The following is a 17,566-nucleotide window of genomic DNA, read 5'->3' on the forward strand; positions in this document are numbered from 1 at the left end:
TTTAATATGCTGGTCCTCAAGGACATATGCTAGTGTAGAATGAGCTTCAGAAGTCACAATTGAGCTCCAGTTGCCATGAACCAGGGATCTATATAGGTTAGTATAAAGCTGATCTTTATATACAACAGGAGACAGGCAACTAAACTCTTTAGTACTGACCTGATGAAGAGTTTGGTTCAATCTCAAAATACCTTACCATTTCCTGTTTTAAGTAAAGGTACTTACATTTTTGGTTTCCTGGGGCACACAGATCAGAGTTGCATTGTGACTTCTGAAGCCTATATTTCTAGAGAAGTTGCTGTGTTTTTAATGTAATATAAACCTGGCGGTATAGATACAGCTATGGACTAAAGGCTTTAGATGCATTATTTTCAAGTTTTAATTCCTGTGAAAACAATTTAAGCAATTTCATGAGTATTCCATTCAGTGGCAGAACATACAAAAAATTATGTGAAGTCATCAGCTACTCTCCATGGCTCTACTGGACTCTCTCTCTTTGTACTTTGCATATTGTATTCTTTTCGTCATTTGAGAAGCATAATTGAACATTTATATATTTAACTAAATGTAAACTAATATGAGACAATAATATGGTGTTATTTGCATCAATATATACGTTATTTTTGTGTGTTTTTCGGGTCTTTCCCAATGCATTAAAATCTTACTTAAAGTATTTATTACAGCAATTAGTTACAACAAAAGGGGAATACATTCATCCATAATGGGGCTCTGTTTAGTATCAGTCAACAGCTTCCCGTCTCTTTCCAGAGTTTATTTTGTGCTATCAAAATTAATTGAGTTCAAAGTTTCCATTAATACCATATGGGCAATTTTTTCACATGAAATAGACAATTAAAATAGAACACTTTGTAGTAAGATGTTGACAGCAAATATATTTCATCCCATGTGTAATTCTCTCTTTCTTTTACAGCAGAATGCCAAATGCCTGCTAAGCCTGCCATGCAATTTTCAGTATTTCCAATATAAACACACACTGTGACACTTAATCTTTATGAAAGGTTGTTTGGTAAAAAAAAAAGAGTTTGCAAACGTAAATCCAATGAAGCAGAAATGTTTTAAATTAGGCAACCGTTTTCTCATATAGTAAAGGATTAAATGTGCTAAATTAAATATCTCCCTACTCTGGATTGGCAGTTGTTTCTGGGTCCAGATTCCTAAATATTCAGGGTTTTCCCTTGCAGCATTGTCCAATAATTTCTCTCAATGGTAACTGAAATGTCTAAATGTCTGTAAATTTGAAGGGGCTGTTCACTTTAGATATATTTAGTACAGGACAGTTGATAATTGCCATTTTGCACTTTGAATTGGTCAAGTAGTAAAATGTGCCAGATTTGGTGTAAAGTAGAAAACTGAATGTAACTTGTACCAAAGATGTGTAAAGCTGTGATATTTTTGGTGCATCTTCGGTCTGCCCCACAAACTTTACACTGTCAATATATTAAACATAGTATTCATGTGACATAAATGTAGCAGGTAAGGCTGAATGAAGGCAATGTCCATCTATTTCAGCCTGTTTCAACCCCCTTGTTGGTCCAGAGGAAGGGAAAAAAAGAGACAGTCTTAATAAATGTGCCACAATGTGTTCAGCAGTTCTACACAATTCTCTTTTTTTAATTTGTCGCACCCCACCATAAAAGTCTTCTGCCTGGAGAGAACTACCACTCCATCTTGAAAATGGACAAATATGAAGAGGTTCATGCTAAGACCTTCCACCAGACCTACGTCCAGGAAGGATGGGGGTCATGCCCTTCCATCAGTGCCCTTTTGCATAATGAAATGGCAGCGCTGTCCAGGTGAGGCTTCTATGGTGATCGGGCATGGTTTAAAAAAAGAAAGAGAAGAGCACAGAACTACTTAGCACACTATATTAGTAAGTCACCAAAATACCAAGCATGCTCTGTCCTATATGTTCAGTCACAATCAGAATTATTCAAATTGTGAAACGCGGCAGAAATTTGTCCTTGGAAATTAGCCCAAATTGTGTAGAATCCTATTTCAGATCGAACTTTGTTGAAAGTTCAGTACAAATCTGAACTGAGAGTTCTACTGGTTTCGCTTGCTCAACACTAGTCCTGAACACTAGTGCATAACTCTGCCTATGGCTGCTCTCACACAGGCGTCTGTTAAAACACAGCATTTTAAAGTGTTTTCAGACGCTGTAAAAAATGGTTTGTGCGAGAGTGGCCCAAGAGTCATAAAAGCCCTGTATAAACTTTCAGAGTGTAACATAGGGCTGTTGTTGCTAGATAGTGTAACACACCAGTTTTAGGGGTTTTGGTGACCTGCAGGTTCAGTGTGAACTAGTTCAGATCAAACCAAACTTTTTGCATACGTTTGGCAAGCCAGTAGAACTGAACTTTTCAAAAGCTCGCTCATCACTATCCCTAAATTGCATACACAGATGCCCAGAATCTTATCTTTCACTTGCTTATTTTTTCCCTCTTGCTTTTCTTAATGCTGAAGCTACCATTGTGTGTCAGTCAAAAGTATCCCACCTTCTTGTTTGTGGTTTACACTTGAAAAGAGATTCCTAAATTAGAGTTGGACACAATATTGGTAAAGAATGATAAATTCAGCATGACTAGATTTAGGATTCTTGATAAAAACACAGAATGAGCTGATGCTCTATAAAGTCAATAATTGAATGACGATTACGACATTCTATACTGAAATGAAAAACTGCAGGTGTGGTGAAAATTAATGATTGACGCATTTATACACAGTGGTGTAGAGTTGGAGAATGCACCAGTATGACTTCGTCTTCTGAACACCTTTCCGGAGAGTGGAGTTCTTGGAGTTCCTGCAGCAGAACATGTGGAGTTGGAGTTCGTAGTAGACAACGTAAATGTCTTAGGTAATGTCAATGTATATTTATTGCACTTTTTTTCATTTGTTATAGTGTTACATACATGATGGTCACTGGATGATGGTCTCTCTTTATACATTAATCTTTTATTTGTTCACCCTTGTAGTCAAACCACTGAAGGTCGACAATGCAATGATCCAAAAATACAGTATAAAATATGTGAGAACCCACGCTGCCCTCCTGGGGTGCCTGATTTCAGGGAATGGCAATGTCAGACTTTTAGCTACCGCTCTTCTTATCATAAACCAAAGCACCGTTGGCATGCTGTCATCAATGAAGGTATTTGTAAAGCAAGTTAATCAAAAAATTTATATAGGTGCCTAAAATTATAGATGAATAATGATGATATCATTCTTTAGAAGATAACCCAAAAATGTAATGTTAACATAAAAGTATATTGTTTTTTGGTTTTTTGTTTGTTTTTTTAATCAAAGGCGATTCACGATTGACTAGATCTGGCCAGTTTCCTACTTCTGGTCTTTTCAGATTCCAGATTATTTTACAGCATTGAAAAACGTATGAGATTTAATTGGTAATTTATTTCCTTTTTTGTTAGTTAACGATTATGGTATGTAGCCCTCCTTAAAGCTTCTGACAAGTTAGTGAACAATGTCAGAAGATCGTTATTAGTGAAGGTCAATGAACAATCTCTAGGACAAAAAGGCTATTGGACCTGGCACTCATCTGACGGATCCCAAGATTGCTGGGTCCCCTTTGAACCCAATCAGCAATGCCTATGAACAATGTTATAGTACCAGTAGGAGGTTGTTTTCCACAGTAAACAGTGCTCCTGTAGAGGCATCAATGACAGTGGAAAACAACAAAATAAAATAAAATATAAAAACTAGGGTTGTTACATAAGCAAAAGAACTAAAAAAAATGAGGTGATTTAGGATCCAGACAGCTGACAATTAGTGGGTTACTCCATCACATATAAAGCAGTAGCTGCCCAAAGTAAAGGCTAACAAATTAGTGAGAAGTGTTAGATTGATTTTTTTTACTCACTCATTCATAGATACAATGAGTGAGATACAAGGAATCACAGATTAAGTTATTCTTTGATTTTCTTGACATTATCTTTTCATTAAGGGGTTTTTAGGAAAATCAATAAGTTGCAACTTAAAAAAATAATTACAATTTCAGCATCATATGGCTATTACAGGGAACTAGAGATTAGCGAGCACCCAAATGCTCGAGTCCGCAGTATTCAAGTTGAGCTTTTCGTAAAATTTGAGAGCTCTACTCGAGTAACGAACCCCATTGACTACAATGGGAGACTTGAGCATTTTTGTATGTGGGACGCCGGGAGCCGAGCTTTTTTTTTCCCCTAGGTTCACCTCCTCTCTCTCTCCCTCTCCCTCTCTCCCCCTCTCCCCCTTTCTCCTTCTCCCCCTCTCTTCCTCTCCCCTGCCTGCCAGACAAAAAATTTGCCAATGTCATGGCGTGGAGGGGCCAAAACAGGCATGTCACAGTGGGGAGGAGCCAAAAAACTGTGGCGGGGTCAAATACGGCTTGATGCTCATTCGAATAACGAGCACCATTGAGTACGCTAATGCTCGAACGAGCATCAAGCTCGGCAGAGTATGTTCGCTCAACTCTACAGGGAACACTTGCAGGTTGGTTTAGAGGTTAAAAGGCCACCAACACAGATTTTCTCTATTGGAACTATTGACTTGTTAGACCAATTAACAGGTACTAATTTGTACAATTACAGTATAATAAGACTGCATATGTTGTGGTTACCTTTAAGGAATATGAATGAAAACCTTCTAAACTAGATTTCACTTTTCATATTTTACATGTCCATTAAACACCAGTACTAAAAGTTACAGCCTAACTTGCTATAAAATTTACAGATTTTCAAGTTTTTTTTTTTCCATATGAAATTTTTGTATGTCATCGATATAAGCACTTTAAACATATGGAACAAAAAAATCACTTTAATAAAATGAATAGTTATACTCTTGATCCCTTCCGCACACCCACCAAGATGCTTGTAAGTGTTTACTACCTCTGTCTGGTTCTTCAGTGCACATCTATTAAAACATTTACATAGACCTACTTATATTCCCTTTATATAATATTAAGCAGACCTACCTGATTTACTGAATGGTAATAAACTAAGTAATGGAACATAGCAGAGATTTTCAGTTCAGCAGACTTTTTGGTTAGACTGTTTGCCTATCTGTGCAATGAATGATACATGCTGTATTTACACAGGCTTGACTGTTTAAAGAAAGGAAAGCATCTGGAAAATGTGTAGCACAAGTTAAAATTACATCCATGTGCACATCTCCTTTAACTATTGTAAAGACAATAGGCACTACAAAGTCTCCAGGATTTTTAGTAGCATTTATTTAGAATGTTAAACATTTTATGACCTTAATAGCAACAAAGGTCTCTTATTCTCCTTGCTATAGAGTTATCGTAACTATAAAAATAGGTATAATGCAAGATTTTAGTTTTTTTCTTAGAAGAAAGTTATAACCAAAAATGAAGATTGTGGATAGTATAGGAAAATATTAAGATACAATTTTGTATTATCAGGAAAAAGTATTCTTCGTGCAGATGTTCTTTTTGGTCAGATTGGAACCTAGGACTTCATCACTACAAGGCAATATTAATAGCCACCATGCCTCTTCCTTCACTGGAGGAGGAGAAAAAGGATAAAACAAGAAGAAAAAACATAAAGAGAACAAAGAAACTGTTACGGCCGGCAGGGGCAGATGGACAGGGGATCCCTACGCCAGCTCTCTCCTGTGTCCCTACCTACTTGCCCCCCTGGGCTAGGCCCCAGGGCGACAACTGGGCGATGGTCCCTGTGCTGCACTAGTGTCAGGGACTCCAAGAAGGAGGGACTGGTAGACAGACAGTTGGGAACCATGAGCTGACTAGGACAACGATGAGCTGACCAGAGAGTAGTCCAGAAAACAGGCAGGGTCAAACCAAAAAGTCACGAGTGGAGTACAGGAGGGCAAAAACAAAAGCAGAGTTAAATGTAAGCCGAGGTCAAACCAAAAGACACATTTGGGGTACAGAAGGGCAAAGCAGAAGCAGAGTCAAATGCAAGCAGAGGTCATACACACTATAGTCAGGTCAATGATTGCGGGTGTAGTCAGACAAGTCAAAACAAACACTGGCACTGGAGTCTGGGCCAGCAGGATTTATATGCAGAGCTCCCCACCCATAGGGGCGGGGATAAGTCACATGATGACTGGAGAGAGTCATAAAGCCACCTCCCCTGGTGGCGCGCACCCACCCGAGTACAGTGTGGCTGACCAGTGGACTAGCGTGCCCGCGCAGGACTCAAGACGTCCCGCCAGCCACCGTGACCAACCACCAGAGTGGGGGAACCCCGGACAGAGCCACCAACCCGGGCCTCAGTCACACCAGGACGAGCAGCCTGCACCAACCGGACCCCGATGCCCCTAGTGGTAACTCCATCTCTACCAGAAACTGCATGCAAATGTTGTCTGTCAAATTTGAACCTAGGAGTACAGTGCTGCAAGGCGACACTGCTTACCACTATGTTACTTCTTCTTTTTTCCTTCTTCTTCCTGCCACAGAAAAGGAGAAAAAAGCAAGGTGAAATAGAAACAAGGCTCAGTGTCTGGCCAAAAACATCTGCATAGAGTTTTTCAATTCCATGTAGATATCCTTGGTCAGATTTGAACCTAGGATCTCAACACTGCAAGGCAACAGTGGTAACCACCGAGCTTGATCCATTTAAAAGGCAGCTGCACCACCACCACCATACATCTGATTTGGCAGAAGCAAACCGCCTGAGGTTCAGGTTCTTGCCCAACCAACATTTTCACAAATTTCGACCCAAATTCAGGTTCTACAGGTTTGGTTCTACATACACCGATTCTGTGTGTCTCCCTGTTAAAAAAGAAAAAAGGCAGAACGCTTCCCTTTGGTAATAATTAGAGATGAGCGAGCACCAAAATGCTCGGGTGCTCGTTACTCGGAACGAACTTTTCGCGATGCTCGAGGGTTCGTTTCGAATAACGAACCCTATTGAAGTCAATGGGCGACCCGAGCATTTTTGTATTTCGCCGATGCTCGCTAAGGTTTCCTTGTGTGAAAATCTGGGCAATTCAAGAAAGTGATGGGAACGACACAGCAATGGACAGGGCAGGCGAGGGCTACATGTTGGGCTGCATCTCAAGTTCACAGGTCCCACTATTAAGCCACAATAGCGGCAAGAGTGGGCCCCCCCCCCTCCCAAAAACTTGTACTTCTGAAAAGCCCTCATTAGCAATGCATACCTTAGCTAAGCACCACACTACCTCCAACAAAGCACAATCACTGCCTGCATGACACTCCACTGCCACTTCTCCTGGCTTACATGCTGTCCAACCGCCCCCCCTCCCCCCCACAGCGCACACCAAAGTGTCCCTGCGCAGCCTTCAGCTGCCCTCATGCCACGCCACCCTCATGTCTATTTAGAAGTGCGTCTGCCATGAGGAGGAACCGCAGGCACACACTGCAGAGGGTTGGCACGGCTAGGCAGCGACCCTCTTTAAAAGGGGCGGGGCGATAGCCCACAATGCTGTACAGAAGCAATGAGAAATAGAATCCTGTGCCACCGCCATCAGGAGCTGCACACGTGGGCATAGCAATGGGGAACCTATGTGCCACACACTATTCATTCTGTCAAGGTGTCTGCATGCCCCAGTCAGACCGCGGTTTTTAATTCATAGACACAGGCAGGTACAACTCCCTATTGTGAAGTCCCTGTGGACCGACAGCATGGGTGGCTCCCTGGAACCCACCGGCGGAACATAAAAATATCCCATTGCATTGCCCATCACAGCTGAGGTTGTAATGTCATGTTTAATGCAGGTGGGCTTCGGCCCACACTGCATGCCCCAGTCAGACTGGGGTTCTTTACAAGTGGAAACAGATGCATTTATAATTCCCTGTGGACCCACAGCATGGGTGGGTGCCAGGAAGCCACCGGTGGTACATAGAAATATCCCATTGCATTGCCCAACACAGCTGAGGTAGTAATGTCGTGCTTAATGCAGGTGGGCTTTGGCCTACACTGCATGCCCCAGTCAGACTAGGGTTCTTTACAAGTGGACAGATGTAGGTTAAACTCCGTGTGCACCTACAGCATGGGTGGCTCCCTGGAACCCACCGGCGGTACATAAAAATATCCCATTGCAGTGCCCATCACAGCTGAGGTAGTAATGTCATATTTAATGCAGGTGGGCTTCGGCCCACACTGCATGCCCCAGTCAGACTGGGGTTCTTTACAAGTGGAAACAGATGCATTTATAATTCCCTGTGTGGACCCACAGCATGGGTGGGTGCCAGGAAGCCACCGGCGGTACATAGAAATATCCCATTGCATTGCCCAACACAGCTGAGGTAGTAATGTCGTGCTTAATACAGGTGGGCTTCGGCCCACACTGCATGCCCCAGTCAGACTGGGGTTCTTTACAAGTGGAAACAGAGGCATTTATAATTCCCTGTGTGGACCCACAGCATGGGTGGGTGCCAGGAAGCCACCGGCGGTACATAGAAATATCCCATTGCATTGCCCAACACAGCTGAGGTAGTAATGTCGTGCTTAATGCAGGTGGGCTTCGGCCTACACTGCATGCCCCAGTCAGACTGGGGTTCTTTACAAGTGGACAGATGTAGGTTAAACTCCGTGTGCACCTACAGCATGGATGGCTCCCTGGAACCCACCGGCGGTACATGAAAATATCCCATTGCATTGCCCAACACAGCGGATGTAACATCAGCTGTAATGCAGGTGGGCTAAAAATTCATTTGATTACACTGTAGGCGAGGGCCCACAAAAATTGCTGTATCAACAGTACTAATGTACATCCAAAAAATTGGCCATGGCCAACCAAGAGGGCAGGTGAAACCCATTAATCGCTTTGGTTAATGTGGCTTAAGTGGTAACTAGGCCTGGAGGCAGCCCAGTTTAACGAAAAATTGGTTCAAGTTAAAGTTTCAACGCTTTTAAGAGCATTGAAGCATATAAAAATTGTTTAGAAAAATTATATGAGTGAGCCTTGTGGCCCTAAGAAAAATTGCCCGTTCAGCGTGATTACGTGAGGTTTCAGGAGGAGGAGCAGGAGGAGGAGGAGGAATATTAGACACAGATTGATGAAGCAGAAATGTCCCCGTTTTGGATGGTGAGAGAGAACGTAGCTTCCATCCGCGGGTGCAGCCTACGTATTGCTTACGTATCGCTGCTGTCCGCTGGTGGAGAAGAGAAGTCTGGGGAAATCCAGGCTTTGTTCATCTTGATGAGTGTAAGCCTGTCGGCACTGTCGGTTGACAGGTGGGTACGCTTATCCGTGATGATTCCCCCAGCCACACTAAACACACTCTCTGACAAGACGCTAGCCGCAGGACAAGCAAGCACCTCCAGGGCATACAGCGCGAGTTCAGGCCACGTGTCCAGCTTCGACACCCAGTAGTTGTAGGGGGCAGAGGTGTCACGGAGGACGGTCGTGCGATCGGCTACGTACTCCCTCACCATCCTTTTACAGTGCTCCCGCCGACTCAGCCTTGACTGGGGAGCGGTGACACAGTCTTGCTGGGGAGCCATAATGCTGGCAAAGGCCTTGGAGAATGTTCCCCTGCCTGCGCTGTACATGCTGCCTGATCTCTGCGCCTCCCCTGCTACCTGGCCCTCGGAACTGCGCCTTCTGCCACTAGCGCTGTCGGATGGGAAGTTTACCATCAGTTTGTCCACCAGCGCCCTGTGGTATAGCATCACTCTCGAACCCCTTTCCTCTTCGGGAATCAGAGTGGAAAAGTTCTCCTTATACCGTAGGTCGAGCAATGTGTACACCCAGTAATCTGTAGTGGCCAGAATGCGTGTAACGCGAGGGTCACGAGAAAGGCATCCTAACATGAAGTCCGCCATGTGTGCCAGAGTACCTGTACGCAACACATGGCTGTCCTCACTAGGAAGATCACTTTCAGGATCCTCCTCCTCCTCCTCTTCCTCCTCCTCAGGCCATACACGCTGAAAGGATGACAGCCCAGCAGCATCTGTACCCTCAGCAGTGGGCCAAGCTGTCTCTTCCCCCTCCTCCTCATCCTCCTCCTCCTCCTCATGCTCCTCCTCCTCCTCCTCAACGCGCTGAGATATAGACAGGCGGGTGCTCTGACTATCCAGCGACATACTGTCTTCCCCCGGCTCTGTTTCCGAGCGCAAAGCGTCTGCCTTTATGCTTTGCAGGGAACTTCTCAAGATGCATAGCAGAGGAATGGTGACGCTAATGATTGCAGCATCGCCGCTCACCACCTGGGTAGACTCCTCAAATGTTCCAAGGACCTGACAGATGGCTGCCAACCAGGGCCACTCTTCTGTAAATAATTGAGGAGGCTGACTCCCACTGCGCCGCGCAAGTTGGAGTTGGTATTCCACTATAGCTCTATGCTGCTCATAGAGTCTGGCCAACATGTGGAGCGTAGAGTTCCACTGTGTGGGCACGTCGCACAGCAGTCAGTGCACTGGCAGATTAAACCTATGTTGCAGTGTCCGCAGGGTGGCAGCGTGCGTGTGGGATTTGCGGAAATGTGCGCAGAGCTGGCGCACCTTTCCGAGCAGGTATGACAAGTGGGGGTAGCTTTTCAGAAAGCGCTGAACCACCAAATTAAAGACATGGGCCAGGCATGGCACGTGCGTGAGGCTGCCGAGCTGCAGAGCCGCCACCAGCTTACGGCCGTTGTCACACACGACCATGCCCGGTTGGAGGCTCAGCGGCGCAAGCCAGCGGTCGGTCTGCTCTGTCAGACCCTGCAGCAGTTCGTGGGCCGTGTGCCTCTTCTCTCCTAAGCTGAGTAGTTTCAGCACGGCCTGCTGACGCTTGCCCACTGCTGTGCTGCCACGCCGCGTGACACCGACTGCTGGCGACGTACTGCTGACACATCTTGATTGCGAGACAGAGGTTGCGTTGGAGGAGGAGGAGGAGGAAGGTGCTTTAGGGGAGGAAGCATACACCGCCGCAGATACCACCACCGAGCTGTGGCCCGCAATTCTGGGGGTGGGTAGGACGTGAGCGGTCCCAGGCTCTGACTCTGTCCCAGCCTCCACTAAATTCACCCAATGTGCCGTCAGGGAGATATAGTGGCACTGCCCGCCTGTGCTTGTCCACGTGTCCGTTGTTAAGTGGACCTTGGCAGTAACCGCGTTGGTGAGGGCGCGTACAATGTTGTGGGAGACGTGGTCGTGCAGGGCTGGGACGGCACATCGGGAAAAGTAGTGGCGACTGGGAACCGAGTAGCGCGGGGCAGCCGCCGCCATCATGCTTTTGAAAGCCTCCGTTTCCACAAGCCTATACGGCAGCATCTGTAGGCTGATCAATTTTGCAATGTGCACGTTTAACGCTTGAGCGTGCGGGTGCGTGGCGTCGTACTTGCGCTTGCGCTCAAACTGTGGCACTAGCGACGTCTGGACGCTGCGCTGAGAGACATTGCTGGATGGGGCCGAGGACAGCGGAGGTGATGGTGTGGGTGCAGGCCAGGAGACGGTAGTGCCTGTGTCCTCAGAGGGGGGTTGGATCTCAGTGGCAGGTTGGGGCACAGGGGGAGAGGCAGTGGTGCAAACCGGAGGCGGTGAACGGGCATCGTCCCACCTTGTGGGGTGCTTGGCCATCATATGCCTGCGCATGCTGTTGGTGGTGCCTCCCCAGCTGATCTTGGCGCGACAAAGGTTGCACACCACTGTTCGTCGGTCGTCAGGCGTCTCTGTGAAAAACTGCCACACCGTAGAGCACCTTGACCTGTGCAGGGTGGCATGGCGCGAGGGGGCGCTTTGGGAAACAGTTGGTGGATTATTCGGTCTGGCCCTGCCTCTACCCCTGGCCACCGCACTGGCTCGGCCTGTGCCCACACCCTCACTTGGCTCTCCGCGTCCTCGGCCGCGTCCACATCCTCTAGGCCTACCCCTACCCCTCAGCATACTGTATTACCAGTGATTTGATTTCCCAGGCAGGAAAGAAATTGGCGCAAGGCTGCACTCAACCGTAGCTGGTTGCATCTGATTTTTGTACGTTGTCCACGCAGCACACACGTACACGGCGACCTTAGGACTGACACAGGCAGGCCAAATATAATTAATTGAATTCGCTTTTTTGCAAAGGGAAGGACCCACTGCGTATATTCAATGAACAATAACTGTGTTGTGGCCCTGCCTACACAATTCTATCCCTGTAGTATCAATGGAGGGTGCAATGCTCTGCACAGACGATTTTTAGAAAAAAAAAAATATGCAACACTGCTAACAGCAGCCAGCACAGTACTGCACATGCTTAAATTTGGCCCTAGAAAGGACCGTTGAGGTTCTTGAAGGCTACACTCACTCCTAACACTCTCCCTGCCTATGCACCACTTCTGTCCCTAATACCGGGTGCAATGCTCTGCACTGCCGATTTTGAGAAAGAAAAAAAAAAAACACTGCTAGCAGCAGCCTGCACACAGGTAGATGTGGCCCTAAGAAGGACCTTTGGGGTTCTTGAAGCCTACACTGACTCCTAACGCTCTCCCTACAGCAGCACCAGCACGATAGTACTTTCCCTCAGCTAACTCACAAGGCATGTGTGGCGAGCCGCGGGAGGGGCCGACTTTTATACTCGGGTGACATCTGATCGCCCCAGCCACTCACAGCAGGGGGGTGGTATAGGGCTTGAACGTCACAGGGGGAAGTTGTAATGCCTTCCCTGTCTTTCAATTGGCCAGAAAAGCGCGCTAACGTCTCAGAGAGGAAACTGAAAGTAACCGGAACACCGCGTGGTGCTCGTTAAGAGTAACGAGCATCCCGAACACCCTAATATTCGCACGAATATCAAGCTCGGACGAGTACGTTCGCTCATCTCTAGTAATAATGGAATAAATACTGAATCTGCTCATCTTTTAATGTTGTGCTCACAGCAAAACATACTAGAACAACATTTCAGGGTATGCCATAGGATCTCCAAAAAAACTAGAGTGTATTAACAGTGAAGCTTGACAATGAAGACATGCTCCTCCAAGGATATCAAGTGGAAATGCCAAGACTTTCACAACACCAGGATTTAATATATCCAATTTATTGTAATCCACAAAATTAAAGAAAATCCTTAAAGACATGTTTCGAAGCAAAAAAGCCCATATTTTTTCCAATGGCTGTTGCTGGCAAGCTTAAGCTGGAAAAGAAGAAGCTCAAGGTAGAATGACTAGTCAGAATAAGACAACAGATCGAGAAGGCAGTTTTTCTTCACATATAAGTGAACAGGCATTGGTTAAGACAGGAGATCAATAACATGTTCAGGTAAACAGATAGATTATAGATGAAACACCAGCTTTCTACTGTGTTATGCTGTTTTGTATATACAGCATTATGTTCAGGAAATTAAAAACGGGTGTTTATAACTAATTTCCCAAAAAGTTGCATTATGTCAATAAGGCAAAGAATTTTCCAAGCATTTATTAGGTCCAAAATATAAAAGGGACAAACTTTCTATTACACTTACCTTACTGGTTCCCCATCACTGGTGCACATCATTCCCTTTGTGTCTACTTCCTTACACGCTGATGTGCCATCCATCATGACAACAGATCAAGACACCACAGATGTCTTTCAGAAGGAGGAAAACTGGCTCTCTAAAGTCGTAAGGGGCAAGAACCCCCAAACAGCTGTCGATAAGTGGTTGTCTATTCTCTTTTGAAGGAGTCTCTGGCTTGACTAAAATGAATACTCATGTTTGTCACGGCTCGACGGACATGACAAGGTCCATAGTATACTGGCTGCGATCTTGAAATGGAATGGCAGTACAAGGTCAGTCCAAGCCACATTATGACACTTTTGTGGTTGTACATTTGTTACCCCTTGGGTTTTCCTGTAGTTGATAAAGGGATAATTAGAATCCAATATTGAAATTCCCCTAGGTGGTTTGTGTTTTCCTTGTATGGCCAATCTAATTATGAGGGAGTTTATATTTTTCTCCCCCCTGTTCTCAGAAGTTGCTAATTATTCAGCTTTTAGGGACAAAGCTGATCTAGTCCTTTTTCCCTAGTTGCTGCCATCTGGATTTAGCTAAGTAGTTGGTATATCTTTAGGTTATTTCTGCCATTGCTCCTGCTGCCATTAGTTGTTTCCACCTATTTATTGACATTTCCTGTCTCTACATAGGGTCAGTATAGGTGGCCTAGGTTCAGGACATGGGGCTGCCTTTGTCATGACGATCGCCCCACTTTAGGCAGGGGTATTTTCCCCCCTTCAGTTGGTAGGGCTAGAGTCCCCATCTTTTCCCTTGTTTGCATTGGGTGGTGGTTTTAGTGTTTTATGTAGGAACTTCTGGAGTTTATTTGTACCATGTGAACACTGTCTTGTGTACATGGTGGGCATGGTGCATAAATGCTCAAAGCTCTTTATTGGGTAAAACGTTAACTTACAAGGTAGCTACCTATAGGGTTTGTTTACATGTTTGATTTTTGCTATGGATTTGACACATAATTTATGTGAAATCCATGAGTATTTCAGATGAAATCTGCATCATCTTAAGGCTGGTTTACACGGGCCGATGATCACTCAAAGATCGCTCAAATTACAGTTTTGAGGGATCATTTTGCATAAAGTATTAAGTAGCTACTCAGCTGCTTAAATACCAATTAGGTGTGCAAATGAAGCCTTCCCTAGGGCTATTATCTGCGCTCAGATCCTTTGTTCTCCATGGGGAAACAATGCTATCAGCACTCCCTATGGAGAACTTCTGATAAGAATGAACGATTTTTAAGTTGGACTGAATTTAACAATCAGCTAGCAGTGCACGAAAAGCGCACGATGGGCGCACATTTATACGTACCGATTATCGCTAAAACGATCGCCGATTAGCATTTTTTTTTTTTTTTTAAGGGATCATCGGCCGGTGTAAATGAATCTGTGCCATAGTAGTACAGCACAGATATTTTCAGCAAGGAAAGTTGAAATCCATGTGCGGAAAGAAGAAATGATGTGTTACTTCTTGACGCAGGTTTTTTCACTAGGAAGTGTTCTAAACAGCTTTTATGGCTAATGGACCATGTTATACACAAGTTTTAGTGAACTTCTAGTTCAGTTCAAACCAATTACGACAAACCAAACTTTTCGAAAAGTTAAACAAAGCTGAATTTTTCAAAAATTCACTCATGACTAGATGCCAGAAGTAGTTTGAGAACCAGGTAATGGCAACACACAGATTTTACAAAATTAGTATGTTAGAAAGCTTGCAATTTTTTGTATTTTCATTCTAAAAAAGGGAATTCCTGGAAATCCCCTTCAAGCATTCTGCTGTGTCCTGTAAGAGTTATTAATAGGTATTTGACTATTAACCAGGAAGCCCTGTTTGTTACATTGCTCAGTGAAATTCTAACCACAAAGTAAATAAAATAGAGCAGATGAACTGCTGACATGTTAACATTGTAATCTTTTAGTGCATTTCATACTCCAAGTATTTAGTTACTGTATGAATAAAAAATACATATGTTCGCACCATATTATGTTTGTGTAATCTATTAAGCCTGTCCATATAGATAGTCCCTCCTCGCAATATAATAAGCTATGATTGAATATATAACATTGCTCAATATATCATGTTTATGAAATTCCATATGATTTGTAAAGTGCTATATGCCTCTAGCTGCTGATAGCTGATTGCTATTAAAACTTTTATGGATTGAGAGGTCAAGATGTGCAGGGGAAAATTCATTCTTAATAGAGATGAGCGAGCGTACTCGTCCGAGCTTGATGCTCGTTCGAGTATTAGGGTACTCGAGATGCTCGTTACTCGAGACGAGCACCACGCGGTGTTCGAGTCACTTCCATTTTCTTCCCAGAAAAGTTTGCGCCGTTTTCTGGCCAATAGAAACACAGGGAAGGCATTACAATTGCCTCCTGTGAAGTTCCAGCCCTATCCCACCACCCTGCAGTGAGTGGCTGGGGAGATCAGGTGACACCCGAGTAAATAAATTGGGGCCGGCCGCGGCTCGCCACAGATGCACGCTGAGAGACATTAGGGAAAGTGCCGTCCTGCTGTAGCTGCTATAGGGAGAGTGTTAGGCTGTTATCTTCGTCTTCAAGAACCCCAACGGTCCTTCTTAGGGCCACATCTGACCATGTGCAGTACTGTTGAGGCTGCTTTTAGCAGTTTTGCACTTTTTTTTTTTTTTTTTTGTATATCGGGCGTGCAGACCATAGCGTCCTCAGTCTGCAGTCATTTTACTGAGTATAGGGGCAGTACTGGTGAGGCAGGGGCAGTGGTACAGGGAAAGAGATATACTGGCTATATAGGCAGTGGGCTTTTTCAAAAAAATTGGAAAAAAAAATCTTTGGGCTGCCTGTGACCGTGTTCAGTTTACTGCGTGTCTGCTGGGGGTAGTAGTCGCTCATTAATACCCAGCTAGGTGTTACTGCAGCCTTGTGCATAATTTTTTCTGGCTGCACTGTGCTTTCAATAACCACAGTCATCCTCCAACAGGGAAATCCATATACAGGCTATATAGGCAGTGGGCTTTTTCCCAAAAATTGGAAAAAAATACTATATTTGGGCTGCCTGTGACCGTCTTCAGTTTACTGCGTGTCTGCTGGGGGTAGTAGTTGCTCATTAATACCCAGCTAAGCGTTACAGCAGGCTTGCGCATAATTGTTTCCTGGCTCTGCTGTGTCCGTTACATGATCCCCCTATACTGTGCTCCCCCTATACTGCTGCTTTGGAATTGTTACTGGGGCCTGTCTAGACTGCTACTACTACTGAAATGGAACTAATACTGTGCTCCCCCTATACTGCTGCTAGTGATATGTTACTGGGGCCTGTCTAGACTGCTACTACTACTGAAATGGAATTAATACTGTGCTCCCCCTATACTGCTGCTTCGGAATTGTTACCGGGGCCTGTCTTGACTGCTACTATTACTGAAATGGGCGGTTGGGCAGCATGTTACCCAGGAGAAGTGGCAGCGGAGTGTCATGCAGGCAGTGATTGTGCTTTGTTGGAGGTAGTGTGGTGCTTAGCTAAGGTATGCCTTGCTAATGAGGGTTTTTCAGAAGTAAAAATTGTTGGGGGGGGGGCTACTCTTGCCGCTATTGTGGCTAAATAGTGGGACCTGGGAACTTGAGATGCAGCCCAACATGTAGCCCCTCGCCTGCCCTATCCGTTTCTGTGTCGTTCCCATCACTTTCTTGAATTTCCCAGATTTTCACAAATGAAAACCTTAGCGGAGCATAGGTCCCATACAAAAATGCTCGGGTCGCCAATTGATTTCAATGGGGTTCGTTACTCGAAAAGAACCCTCGAGCATCGCTGGAAGTTCGACTCGAGTAACGAGCACCCGAGCATTTTGGTGCTCGCTCATCTCTAATTCTTAATAATATTACGTCCCTGTAGTCCTATCAATGTTGCCACTGAAGGTATGGCAAAAATTACTGTCATTTACATTACGTTTAAAAAAAAAAAAAAAAAAAGTCCTATATATATATATATTTCATTAGCCCATAAATATTCTTCTTGTCTGCTGAAAGTGATTTAATCTTTAATTTGATTGAATTTAGTATAAACTAAAATAATTCATTTAAATTTTTATTTACATTTATTAGTCACTTTATCATTGACATATTTGCCATTTAAAGTAGTAAAACAAAAATGACAGCACTGCATCCCAGACAGTCTAGTTATCAATAAGTTC

At 44.6% G+C, this 17,566-nt stretch overlaps 1 protein-coding gene across 2 annotated transcripts in view; it reads left to right on the top strand.

Annotated features, from left to right (window-relative positions):
- The window catches only part of ADAMTS19 (ADAM metallopeptidase with thrombospondin type 1 motif 19), a 245,169-nt gene that overhangs the window by 157,694 nt on the left and 69,909 nt on the right, over nt 1-17,566 (top strand). For both annotated transcript variants that reach the window (XM_066603164.1, XM_066603165.1), the window contains exons 12-13: nt 2,745-2,875; nt 2,994-3,166. In XM_066603164.1, the coding sequence (XP_066459261.1) occupies nt 2,745-2,875; nt 2,994-3,166 (304 nt within the window). The remainder of the gene's footprint in view (nt 1-2,744; nt 2,876-2,993; nt 3,167-17,566) is intronic.

Source organism: Eleutherodactylus coqui, chromosome 5 (assembly GCF_035609145.1).
Source record: "Eleutherodactylus coqui strain aEleCoq1 chromosome 5, aEleCoq1.hap1, whole genome shotgun sequence".
NCBI classification, from domain to species: Eukaryota; Metazoa; Chordata; class Amphibia; order Anura; family Eleutherodactylidae; genus Eleutherodactylus; species Eleutherodactylus coqui.